This window comes from Amblyomma maculatum, chromosome 7 (assembly GCF_055883805.1).
Source record: "Amblyomma maculatum isolate TAMU_Amacu chromosome 7, ASM5588380v1, whole genome shotgun sequence".
NCBI classification, from domain to species: domain Eukaryota; kingdom Metazoa; phylum Arthropoda; class Arachnida; order Ixodida; family Ixodidae; genus Amblyomma; species Amblyomma maculatum.
This window is the reverse complement of record NC_139350.1, coordinates 128,794,319-128,807,652: the sequence shown is the minus strand read 5'-3', so window position 1 is coordinate 128,807,652 and position 13,334 is coordinate 128,794,319. Positions and strand designations below refer to the sequence as shown.

The window sequence follows — 13,334 nt, the reverse complement described above, 5'->3', positions numbered from 1 at the left end:
CGGCGCCGTCGTTCGCCGCGCTCGCGCGCCCCACCCCCGCGGTAATTGTGTAACGTTACGTACATCAGCCTGCTCGCGGCATCCCGTGCTGCAAGCGTTGCGAACTCGTGTACTTTCATAGCTAAGGCCGCGCATTTTCTGACGTTCTGCTCAGCAACAAGCTGTTCAAACGATACTGCAGGCAAGACAAGAATTCAGTACGTAGTCGCTGCGCTGTCGGCCGTAATCGAAGACGTCGGGCGGCACCATATTCTATACATCGATCTTTAAATGTGATACAGTGGGCAAACGAACAACTTTGTGAAGCAGACCCGCTCATATGTTTCGCGCATTCGGGCACCGGCGAGTAGCCTCCGTCAACAGACGCCGCCATAACCTCGGTTAACGACGCAAACCGAGGTCGCCAAGCTCGGTTTGCAATAACCGCGGTTAGTGGTGTAACCATGGTTTGGTCCGCCGTGTAACGTGGGCTAACCACGAGTTCACGGTTACACTAACCGTCGCTGCGCGATCTGGCGAACTCCTCTGGTGTGAGCGAGCGAGGATGGATTGACGCGAGTACGCCAGCAAGCGAGCGAGCGCGCGGCAACCGTAAGTTCGTCGAAGTGACGTATTTCTGGGCGGAGCTTTGAACTTGCTTGTATTCTTTATTTTTTTTTATGGCTCCCTTCGGCGTACGAGTTGAGAGGGAAAATTGGAAGGGTCATTTTTCATCGCCGATGTCTCTCGTGTTGCAGAAGCTAGATCAAAACTTTTTGCGGGAGAATGATGGGTGGTTCAATATCTATCAGTTTTATGGCGTTGTTTGCCCTTCTTGGGCACCCAAGACTCAAGTTGAGGGCTACAGTCTCCTGATGCTTTGCATTTTTTTGCCTAGTTAACCTTTCTGCCTTTCCGTTCTTCTGATTCTTTCTTTTTTTTTGCCTTGTACTGTTTCTGTAAGGAAGCAAGGGAGTCAAGTTGGCAAGCTGCTATGCAGAGGGCTATCGAACATCCCATCTTCTTGGCGCCGTTTCTGTGTTCCTATAAAACAAACACTGCAAGCTGAAGTACAGTTTAGACCGACGGCTAGCCGACTACGAAGACTTCAGACCTTGTCAAGGCCGCATCGTTGACTCAAAGCGAAGCCGACATGCTGACAGCCTGGGGTGCAAAATGTGGCAGTTCGGCAGCGCAGCAGGGACGAAAACCAGGAGCATGAGATGGAAGAGCGTCCAGGACGGGACGCCCGATCCCAGTTGCGTGTTCGTGCGTCGCCTTTCTTTTGTCGCTCTACTTTGTGAGTGTGTCTTAACTCTCATCGAAAAGCGTTAATTGCTTCATGAAACACACATTATGCTTTGGGAAAAAACTTCAGTTCCCACCGCCACTGTAGGCACTTCTCTTTCTTCCTGTCATTTCTTTCTTACGCTTTTACCGGCCTCTCTGTTCAGGTTCAGCAGAATTTATTACAACCACATGTTGCTGTTTTCCCGACTGCGGCGGCACTTCCGCTGCACCCAGAAATCTCCTGGTTCCCCCCTTCCGGGTTCTTTCTAACGCTGACCCTCGGTTTGCTGTGTACGTTCCTCTCCACTCTTGCGCCCCCCCCCCCCCTCCCCTAAAACGGCGACACGCCCGCTTTGGTTTTTTCCAATCCCACAGGACTCTTTCAGGCATCGTATCGGCTGATAGGTTCGCGGGCTGCGCGCCCTTCTTTAACTTGCGTTCGGACTCCTGCTTTTTTTCAAGTACTGTCCATATTAACGAGACAAAAATACATGGGTTCAAGTGGGCCGTGTGCATTCTTCCCCTGTCCATTGTCCACACAGCGAGTTTCCATATTAACGAGGCATAAATACATTGAAAAGGTTTCGTCCCCACAGCAACTGTCCATATTAACGGGGGTCATATTAACGGGGCATGACTGCGATAGGAGCGACAGCGTACCGTCCAAACTCACACTTTTATAAGAACGTGTGACAGATACTACGCCTTTCCTTTCCTCTAAATTTATTATAATTAGATACAGCACTGCAGCGAACGCGCGCCAAGGAAAAGAAATTTCTACAGTGCGGCACGAGCCCCGGCCTTCCTACCAACAGCTCTACAAGGGGCGCGCAATATACCACGTGCACTTTCATTTTCATTTCATTTCATTAATTTTTTCATTTTCATTTTTCATTTCATTTTTTCATTTTTTTTTTTCTGATACTTGTAGCTACCTGATGCAACATAGTAACCTGTGTCAAGAAGGAACAGTCAACAGCCTGTAAGCTGGGATATCTGTAATGACTGAGAGAAGGCAAAAGCAGGTTATGAGCATTCTCGGTTGTTTCCAAATAGTTACTGAATTATGCACGATAGTGGAAAGAAAAATTTTTTGTTCTGTAAACATGTAACAAAAATTGTAGTAGTGCGAGCCAATTTCTGTTTTGTGGAAATTTTCTTTCACAGAACAATGAAAAAGCTGATGGCACTTACTCAAACGTAACTTGAAAAGCATGCATATGACTGTTCTCTTGCCTTAAAAATGTGTACATTTCTTCATCTTCCGATGCAGAGTTTGTGTCCTCTTCATCTACTTTTGGGATGCTCCTTAAAACAACAGCGCTTGCACTGGCCTTTCTGAGACGCTGAAATATTTCTCTGTCCCTCGCGTCATAAGCTTGGGACATATGTTTGGGTTGTGGTGTAAGCTTTCGTGGCTTTTTGCCAGGCTTGGCTAGATCAAGGTGGTCAAAAGGGACCATGGTTGCCTAAAATATAACACACAAATTATGCACAATAATCATTTAGTGTGTCTTTTACTCTCCAGTTATGTATTTCAAGACAACCCTCACATGCCAATATTTACCTTTTTGGACACAGCAGCTCTCCAGGCACATGGCTGTGAGGTGCACGATACATCTGCCGGCTCACGAGCTGTTGACTCCAGCACGAGCAGTACTGCAGCGACATGGCTGCATACTTCTCCAAGCCTGCACAAGAACTTTTGCTTAATGATCAGTTACATATAAAAAGGATTCATAGGAAGGAGTCCACTCACCCAGCTTTGCACTGGCAATGGCCAGCCAATATATGCCCTGATTGATCATCGACACAGAGCCATGTGTTGTGGCCTTTTGCTGCAGTAGTTTGTGATGGCATCACTTCAGCGCGCAGGAAGCTAATTTTTCCACCACCTGGCCTCCACAGCCGACATTTTCGGACCAGTTCTATAAATAATGAGCATGGATGAATACCAGGAGATTAATAAATATGGTTGTGCTCAAACTAATTTTCCTCCAAAAGCCACTGCAGTAAAGAAACATATTATAATGCTTAAAGCATCCAGCATTTATGGCGAGTGATAGTAAACAATAGCTTATACAGCTCGTTTGGACAAAATGCCGCTGACATTGTAGTAGTAACAGTTGTCAGCACCATGTGTCGGAAATAATCAGGGGCGGCATATGAAGTTGTATCCTGGTAATTTGAAGTTTTAATCATTGATGATTGATTGGTTACAATAGGCTATGATGAGTTAATGAAATCATTGGAATTTACTTGAAGGAATCAAAATGTTCAGAATGGAACACTTGATAATGTCATTTAAGAAAACTTGGAGTGTGCAACTGATGAATAATTTAATAGAAACTGAAAAATTAAAAAAAAGGGTTGAAAGATGTCAAAATGCTCAGTGTCCATATCTTACGTGAATGCAATGACTTAGATTTAAAAAGATGGAGCTTATTAAGAAAATTTAGTGTGTGTAATTGATTGCTTTACTACAAAAAATGCAAAGGAAGTTGAAGGTGTCAAAATCCTCAGAATGAGAAGCCAATGCTTTTGTGAAGCTAACAGCAAAATTTTCAGTGTAATTGATTAATTGTAAAATAAAAACGCCTTCAAAGGTGTCAAACTGCTAAGCTAACGTTTGTTGATGCTAAGTATTGTGTACAAAAGAAAAAATAAAGCAGGTTTGGTTTATGGGGTTTAATGTCTCAAAGCTACTCAGGCTATGAGAGACGTGGTAGGAGGGGACTCCGGAAATTTCGACCACCTGGGGTTCTTTAGCTAGCAGTGACATCGCACAGCACATGGCGCCTAGCTTTTAACTGCAACGAAAGAACGGCGGCCGGGACTCTATCACGGATCTTTAGGCACTGTAGTCGAGCACCTACCCACTCCCTCACCGTGGCGGCTCAAAAATCAAAACAGTGAGAAAATGTATGTATGCGTGAAGCGCTATTACGTGATAGCCTCCGGAGAAGCATGTGGGTCCCACGTTTTTGTTTTTTAATCTAAGTCGTTGCATCCACGTAAGACATGGATTTATCAGCGAACAACTTGGCGCAGGGAAATTGGTGTCTAGGAGGTGTACCTACGCTACGAAACCGGCCTTTGAAGGATCAAGATTAAAATTAAAGTGCATTTTTATATTTAATCTTGCACCGGTCAGTACGCAGTGTGTGTGCGTTTGCATTTTGTTACTACCGAAACTGTCGCCGCTGGTTAGCAGTTAAGTGCGCGCGCCGCTGCCAAGCCACCTCAGCAAGTAAATAACGTAGCCAAAACAGTCGAAAGGTACTACTACTACTGTGTGCGTGTGTGTTGCATTGCTCCCTGAAATGCGGAAGTTAATGCCGATAGCGACACACAAATGGAATAGATACAATAGTGCGCAGCATGGTGGTTTCAACGAATAACGCAAGGATAAGTAAATCCGTACGGGGCCAAGGAGCGATGCCCTTGATCATGTTTCCATGCTTACCTAAAGCCCCTTAACCTAAGCATACAGCCCCTCGACGCTAGCGTAGGGCTTCATGCTTACCAAGCCTCATTTGCTGATCAGCGTGAAAGATCGCCCGATAGTGAAATTTTGAGCGGAATACTTCATACGCGGTCTCCGCACGGTGCTGATGAGCAAGAAAAATTGTCGCCCACTTACCTGACTGAAAGTAGTTATAAGCATCCAGAGCTTTATAATTCTCCACGCTTTCCGGGGTGAATTTTCTTGGTAAAAACAGCAAATAGACGAGAAGGTTGCTCATTTTCACCGGAGGGCAGCAACGCTTCGCTTGTGCGCCTTGAAGCCATTCTCCGTCCGGGACGGCGTACGGGTCCGGACGCTGCACGCCGTGTACTTTGAGTTTTTCCACATAGCGTTTTTGCTCCTCACTGCTGAGGCTCACAAAATACTCGCTTCCTGAGTACATCGTTATTGCGGCAGCCATAAAGGAGCCTGCACGCCTGCACACCACAATAAGAGATGACAAACTTGGTCAGAAGGCTCCAAAACACTGCCGCGCCCGGGCTTTTTGCCTACCATGGGATCGCAGACGACTGCAGCGCCACCTCGATCACCTTGTTTGTTTGTAAACATGAAGGAGGTCTATACAAAATAAAGCGTAGACCTTGTCTTTACCTGATAATTTAAAGAATACATTTACTGCTATAGCAGATTGCAACGCACCAATCTATGTGTGACTACTGTGACCAAAGAATGCCTCGAATACAAAGAACGGAGGAGGAATGCGACCCACGCGCGGGCAGCTTTGCAGCTTCTGTGCGGCGCCGCCGGGCCGGGCACGTGTAAAGTCTGCCCTTTCTGCCGCGAGGGGCGCGCGCATTGTGGCCCCAAAGGCTCCTCTATTTTCTTTTTTCTTTTTAGTAGAGACATTATTCTTACACCGTGGTAGAGACGGTGTTCTGCCAGCCCGACGCGGCTCGCGTACTGGCCGTAGTGACGCCAACACATCGCACCAAGCGTGGCGAAGAACCGGAGAGCAACGAGCCCTGCTTCACAACGAGAAATGAAAATGACCCATCGAGAAAACGAAATTTCTCTAGATTATATCAAAATCCTGTTTTTTTTCCTTAAACAAGGTTTAATTTCTCTACATAAAGGGGAAAATCCCTGGGGTTGGCAGCGTTGCACAACCAGTTTACATGATACATATTGCAAAAAAAGACACTCTGCAATGCGTGCAGAGTTTAATTTCATTCTAAAAAACGCCAGCAAATGCACAAACAAAGTTTGCGTTATAAAGAAAAAACTTTAGGCTGTGGGAATCTGGAAATAAAAAGCTCAAAAATATACACTTTCTTCCGTGCATTGCTTATTGTTTTTAATCCAGTTTTGCTTTTGTTTAGTTCCTCTCAACCAATAGGGGGCTTATGAAAAGCTTGAAGCTGTGCTAGAAAGGCGCAGAGCAAGACTTTTTTACGCTAACTTCTTTAGCCACGCAGATATTCCATATTAAAAATGATGCTCCTCCTCTCCCATCGCTCTACCCCTCAACTTATACACGCCGATGCGCCTGCCAAAAAAAAAAAAAAAAAATGTCCGGGGCGACGCCCCGCTCATGAGGCGTCACGAAGTGACGCCACTGTCTCCACTGACTCTCGGTTTGTTTACTTCCGGTGGTGCTCCGATTTTTTTTTTCCCTTCGTGTTTGCGGTTCACGCGTCGGTCGCCATGGATCGCATGGATCCTTAAAACCACTAGAACTCTGAAAGTACCGCAGCTGTTTTCTCTTTGATGCGGCGCCGCCCATTGGCCAGCTGCGATCACGTGCTCAAGCCACGCCATAGATGGTCCGCTCGAGCAGACGACGCGCAGTCATCGCAAAGCTTCGGCGTTATGCGGGTAGCGTGTTTTACGACTATGTTCGTCCGATATTGTTCTGTGTGCATAAAACACGTATAACATGGTCGCTCTGGGTCTCCGAGGATGTCGGGGTATTGTGCCTTCGGATGTGGCAACGAAAATGAGGCAGAGCTCTGTTTACTGTCCCGAGCGGAAATTTTGATAATCAAAGAACAGTATGCTGATGGTAGTGGTGAAAAACGTTTAATCGTTCAAAAGGGGTGGAGGTATGCACAGGCCGGATTTTTGAAGATCCGGCCTTCACAAATACAACATAACCGTATGACTGCATCGTATTTGCACGACAAATTTGTCCCAACGAATGGTGCCCGGCTTTGCGAGTTAAGTATTTTGTGACTCATCAGCTGTTACCGGAGTCACTAAACGTTCATCCCGAGATTTACTAGTTAGTTTGACGTCTCTAGCGAGTCTCGATTGCATGTTTCGCTGTAGATTTTTTGTCCGTGACAGCTAGGTTTTCGGAGACGTTTCGCGCGCTTTTTTTTTTCCGGTGGTCATTCATATTGGCTAATGAGTAATTAGTCCCGCAACTATATATGTGCTTTTCTAATATATGTTGCCCATTTGAATTGTTTTCCCTTCAGTACAAAACAATTACCAAAACTATACGGACCATGATGGGTGCCGAACCGTGAGGGTTCCGTGTTAAATTAAATGACCTTGAGTTCATTAACGTGTGCTAACATTAGGAACCGACAGCAAGGAAAGGTCATGAGAGGGGGCATCACACTACTTTTCGAGTACGATGGCTTGAGCGGTATGAAGGAGCGTTGGCTTTCGCGGATAGCTCGCTGTGTGACTAATGCCTTGCACACATGCTGGCGAGCATGGGTTGCGCACTGGTCTCTTCAGTCACTTTTAGAGCACATCATATCCTCGCGGTTACTGGAGTCTTCCTTTTGTTTTCCGTTTTCATTCGCACAGCTTGTCTGCACGGCAAGGCTTACCCAAATAATCTCCTTGGTTTGGCGCTTCAATTCTTTGCTACTTAGCGGCGCCTTTCCCCATTTCCTCCACCCCTTGTAAGTAGCTGCCAAAAGGTTTCATTGGGCGGCCATCTAGCCGCGAATTCAGAGCGTTAGCCTCGCGCGCCAGCGTGGTTGGAGCCTCAGATGGTATGACGTCACGCAGCGCGCAGTGCCACTAGGGAGTCAGACCGTCGCGGCGACATCGGCGGGGGACACCGCACGACGGATGGAGCGGCGCGATGTTCAAACAGAAAGGGGCGCCGGACGCCGTCAGACTTGTTTGGGCGGGGCCTCGCCGCTCACACGCGACTCTACGTCAGAGCGGGTTTTTTTCTCCTGCAGAACAAAAAAAAATTGCGGAGGGTGGCTGCCCTACCCTCCCTGCAGCGGCGGAAGTCGTGTGCTCCGCGTCTGTACGAAAAAAAAAGCGTACTGTCTCACTTGCCCTAACAGCAGTTTGGAGTTAGAACGCGTTTTCATCTCAGCTTCGGTAACGGTACAAACACCACGCGTACTGCGCCAAACTAAAGAAGTATAATTATAGCAACCGTGTATTAACCCGCATAAAATTATGCTTACTCCAATAACATTATTCTTCACAATCAGCGAAATTATTCTTCCCAATCAGCACAATCACAGAAAGCATAATGAACTATTCTATCAATAAAAGAATTGTTCGCGACAGCATGGCAATATGGTTTTGATACAAGCATTAAAAATCTAGTTAGAATGGCACCGACTGAAATATTTCACGCAAATCTGTCGGAAGTCGAGGTTAGCTGTGCCGTCCTGCATATTGCCAAATTAAATAAAATCGGCTTTTTTTGTTACCCTCTTGTGCTCTGGGGCTGGAAGGCATTGCCATCTTAGCTTCAGTAGCTGTACGCAACTCCACAGTTTACTGCAAAGCGCCGCGCGTACAGCACGGAAGCAAATGGGTACGAATATAAGCAGCGAGTACTAAAACGTAGTGTAAATGCACACTCTAGTTATATTACTCTTGATAAGCAGTTTCGTCACAACCTTCATAAAAGGGGTTGTCTGTCTGGCAGGTAGACTGCGGCCTTTTCTTGATTTTTTTTTCCCCATGGGTATGCTTTTTCTTTATTTCTTTCCTTAGACCTCCTCCCATTCATGATGTTTTCTTGCCGCGCCATTCACCCACTGTTTGCTTTTTTTTTTCTCTCTCTTTTCTTTGCTCCGTTTTCTCCTCTGCTCCTTTCCTCACCTCACCCATTACCTCTTTCTTTTCCTTCACCTGTGCGGCAGTCATTTTGACTTCTTTACCTGCCTAGCCAATAGATTTTCCGCCCGTCCGAATCTTTACTGTCCCGAACCTTGTTTGCTACGCCGTACTTGTTTTTGTTTCTGGTTGTGTCTATATAATGGATCTTAGCTCAAATTATGAGCCACATACTTTATATGATTTCAGTTTGCCAAGCACCTGTTCTGCGTTTGGATCGGCTTAGGTTTGCGAGAAAAACTACCCGCTTAACTGTTTGCAACGAGGTATCGTTTGCGTAGCTCCGGAATGGAAGGGAGTGAAATTCCAAATCTACTACTTGAGAATAGTACTGTTACTTCAGCATCCCTGATAAAAAAAAAAAAGAAAAAATCCCCGTCTCTTATATTCCACATTTAGTGTCGCGACTTCTCGCAGTTCGGAGTTGGAACGCCTTCTTATCTCAGCCTCAGTACAAACACCGCGCGTACTACGAAACAACAAATGGGTACGAATATATATCAAGGCAGTAGCCAAGCTCAGCATAAATGCGCACTCCTATAATATTTATAATATTATTCATGGCAGTCAGCGAAATCGAAGAAAGCTATAGGTACATATATAATAACTCTGTCATCAATAAAGGAGTGGGTCGCCAGAACTTGCAAGATTTCTTTTGATAGACCCATTCAAACATACAACTGAAATATCGTAAAGTTTTGCAGGAGGTCATGTTTAGCTGCAACACCGGTGCATTGAGAAACGAAAAAAAAAAAGGAACAGCATTTGTTGTTACAAGCATACAAGCATTAAAAAATCAAGTTTTAATGGCGCCGATTGAAATAATATTTCACGCAAATCTGTCGGAGGTCGAGGTTAGCTGTGACGTCCTGCATATTGCAAAATTAAATAAAATCGGCATTTTTTGTTAGCCTCTTGTGCTTTGGTGCTTCAGTAGCTCTACGCAACTCCACGCAACTCAAGACTGCTATCAATATAAGCATTGTTCACCAGCAATGAAACGTTCCTGTCGATACCACCATTCGTGATATTAAGGTAGCGCTTAATATTTCGCTATCACCTGCAAGTGCAAGCAATGCGGCTTCAAAAGCGGTGGCTTCCTCTTGAAACGCAGTTTCGTCACAGCTTTTTTTTTTTAAAGGGTTCTCTGTCTTGCGGGGAGATTGCGACCTTTTCTTACATTTTTTTCCCTATTGATATGCTTTTTCTTGACTTGCTTTCTTAGACCTCCTCCCCTTGACGAAGTTTCCTTGCCGCGCCATTTACCCGCTGTTTGCATTTTTTTTCTCTCTCTCTCTTTTCTTTGTTCAGTTTTCTCCTCTGCTCCTTTCCTCACCTCGCCCATTACCTTTTCCTTTCCCTTCTTCACTTGTGCGGCAGTCGTTTTGACTTCTTCGCCTGCCTAGCCAGCAGGTTTTCCGTCCATCCAAAACTTTACTGCCTCGAACCTTGTTTGCCACTCCGTATTTGTTTTTAGTTCTGGTTGTGTCTATATAATGGCTCTTAGCTCAGCTTGTGAGCCACATGCTTTACATGATTTCAATTTGTCAAGAACCTGTTCTGCGTTTGGATCGACTTAGGTTGGCGAGAAAAACTATCAGATTAACTATTTGCAACGAGGTACCGTTTGCGTAGCTCCAAAATGAAAGGGAGTGAAATTCCAAATCTACTACGTTAAAATAGTGTTACCTCAGCATCTCAGATAAAAAGAAAAAAAATCCCCGTCTCTTATATTCCGCTTTTAGTGTCGCGACTTCTCGCAGCAGTTCAGAGTTGGAACGCCTTCTTATGTCAGCCTCAGTGCAAACACCGCACGTACCACGGAACAACAAATGGGTACGAATATATATCAAGCCAGTATCCAAGCTCAGCATAAATGCGCACATCTATAATATTATTCATGGCAGTCAGCGAAATCGAAGAAATCTATAGGAACATATATAACTCTGTCATCAATAAAGGAATGGGTCGCCAGAACTTGCAAGATTTCTTTTGATAGACCCATTCAAACATACAACTGAAATATCGTAAAGTTTCGCAGGAGGTCATGTTTACCTGCGACACCCGGTGCATTGAAAAAAGAATAAAAAAGAAAAAAGAAACGGCATCTGTTCTCTTCTCAGCGCGCACTTCGCGGGGCACCAAAAAGGAGGGCAACCCCCGCTTTTTCTCTCTCTCTCTCTCTCTCTGTGTGTGTTCGCGCACGGCCGTCTGCATGCGAGCCCGCGATGGTCGCGCGGCCGCTCCGCCAGCGCTCGCTCGGTCGCGACACGCAAGCCGTGACGTAGAGTCACGTGAGAGAAGCGAGCGCGCTCACTGGTCCGTCTTTCGTAGGGCGGAGTCCGCCGCTCGCCGGACCGGCGGCGCCTTGGAGCAAACCCAACTAGGGTAAACCCACCGGCGCCGGCCACCCGATTTCGGGGAGGACTGGCACCGTCTCGGGCGAGCGCCGGCGGGACGGAGGGCGACGGAGGAGAGAAAAACCGGCTGTGAGAATGAGGCCTAAAGCTGCCGCCGAGTTCAATTTTGATCCCAACGAGTATACCCCCTTTCGTGACCCGCTGGGCGACAGCAACGACACGGCACATAAGTTATTGCAACTTTATTATTTTACGAAAGGCCGTTTCATGTTTTCTTTGGCGCCTTCTCACATTTTACCTATACGCAGGTGCCGCAGGGGCGCTGCGAAAGCATGCCCACGCCTGAAGATGTGTGCTGCCGCAGCGTTCCGGAGGTGGTCGTGTGTCAACAGGACGACGGCTGTATTACTGACCACCAAGCGTTCCGAAGCGTGCGTCTGACGCCCGAAGTCATTCGGGTTGTGCACATTGCACTGGAGGAGGAGGGGGCGAACATCGATGGGGGACGGTGGTGAACAAATCAGTAGGTAGTGCGGAAGCGTCGGGTGGAAGATGCGCATATTTTGAGCGATCCGATTGCTGTAACGCGTGGTATTTTCAGACCGCAGCGCTTCATAGCATACTGCTTATTCACGAAGTGGATTTGAGGCAGGCTGAGGGAAAACAATAGAGTGGTGCTGCCGGCCTGCGTCGTTAGCCGCGTTCGGTGCGAAGTTCCGTCGGCGACCTGCGTAGGAAGGGTTGAAAAATAGAGAATGCTTTTATGAACGCATGCTATGAACTTTGTCGAGTGTCTGATTTGTGACACTTTAAGAATACACATCTCATTCCTCTAAAGTGCCAAAACTAATGGATGTCTATCGTAGAACTTGTAGGTGTACAAGCAAGAAAGACATAAAACGTTTGCGAAAAGCGAACAGAGCCTGGAAGGAAGTTCAAATCCTAGTAAAAAAAAAATATACACATCTTATCAACAAGGTACTAGAATGGAGGAAAACACAGCACATCACCAATTCTGCTTGGGCACATGCTTCCATGCATCTACGATAAACATTCATTCATTTGGAATGGAATTTTGCAGAAAAAAAAATATCAAAACACAAAAGGCTTTGCCGAGGCAGCCTGCACTAAGCTGGCATAACCTACATGTAATGTTACTATTGTTACCATGCGAGTGCGCAATATTGACACAATGAAATGAGGGCTTAAAGCACCACGCAGTAGAGTAGGCGACGACACACAGGAGAGGCACACAATACACACATAAACAAGGACAATGCTGCACTGACAACTGATGAAACCTAACACCAACATCCTCTTCGTTCTCCACTTCTAAGGACACACACCACTTCTCCTTTGACGTTCCTCCCAATGATCTAAAACGTCTTTCTTCTACAAGAGAACTGAATGCATGCTAACGCAGTCTTCACCAGCTAAAGATATCTCCAAAGCTTCCAAAATCTATCTGGTTAATCTGTCCTTGTTCTTAATTTTTCCTCAACACTGCTACTTTATTAAGTTGCTCGCAACAACAAAGAAGGAAGGAGAAGACAAGCTGAAAACGCCAAGAAATGTTTGCACTCTGCATCATTCTCGGGTGCTCTGAAACATTAAGAACGGGAAATAAACTGAGCAGGCAATTATCACGGCCGCTCAATGGAAGCGCACTGGGTGCGGCCTGCTGCGTCGCGCCGTCGTCAATGGGCAAGCGCGTCCTTGGGAAGTTTACAGTTGCGTCCGCTATTTCTGCTGAGAGCGCCACTGTTCGGGGACACGTCGCCGTCGGGGTCGCCGGTTCCGAGCGCGCGGTTGCTTCCTTTCTTGGCGCGTTCGCCTCGCGTCTGCGTGGTAAACGCAAACTTTTTTGTGTGCGCGCGTGCAAGCACGGTAACGTTGAGACGGGATGCGCATGTTTTTTTAAGGCAAAAGCCGTTCTAGGCGCTTGGAGCGAAAATCTGTGCGCAGAAGCTGTGCCTGTAATCTGTGCGTCGCATCTGTGCACTGGTGTGTCAGTCGCAAAAGCAGACTTGCAAGGAGGGAAATTAGGAATGAAATTGATTGATGTTGATAGGTAATCAGTAAAAGTTATAAATAGACATTGATAGAGGTAATGACTAATGACTAATGCT

At 46.3% G+C, this 13,334-nt stretch overlaps 1 protein-coding gene across 1 annotated transcript; it reads right to left on the bottom strand.

Moving 5' to 3' along the window:
- Window positions 1–2,459: 2,459 nt before the first annotated feature.
- On the bottom strand, window positions 2,460–5,180 carry LOC146184718 (uncharacterized). Its single transcript, XM_084608608.1, has 4 exons — window positions 4,913–5,180; window positions 3,029–3,197; window positions 2,837–2,960; window positions 2,460–2,738 (listed from the first exon to the last, which is right to left on the bottom strand). Exons 1-4 carry the CDS (start codon window positions 5,178–5,180, stop codon window positions 2,460–2,462), a joined length of 840 nt encoding a protein of 279 aa, XP_084464734.1.
- Between the last annotated feature and the right edge of the window lie 8,154 nt (window positions 5,181–13,334).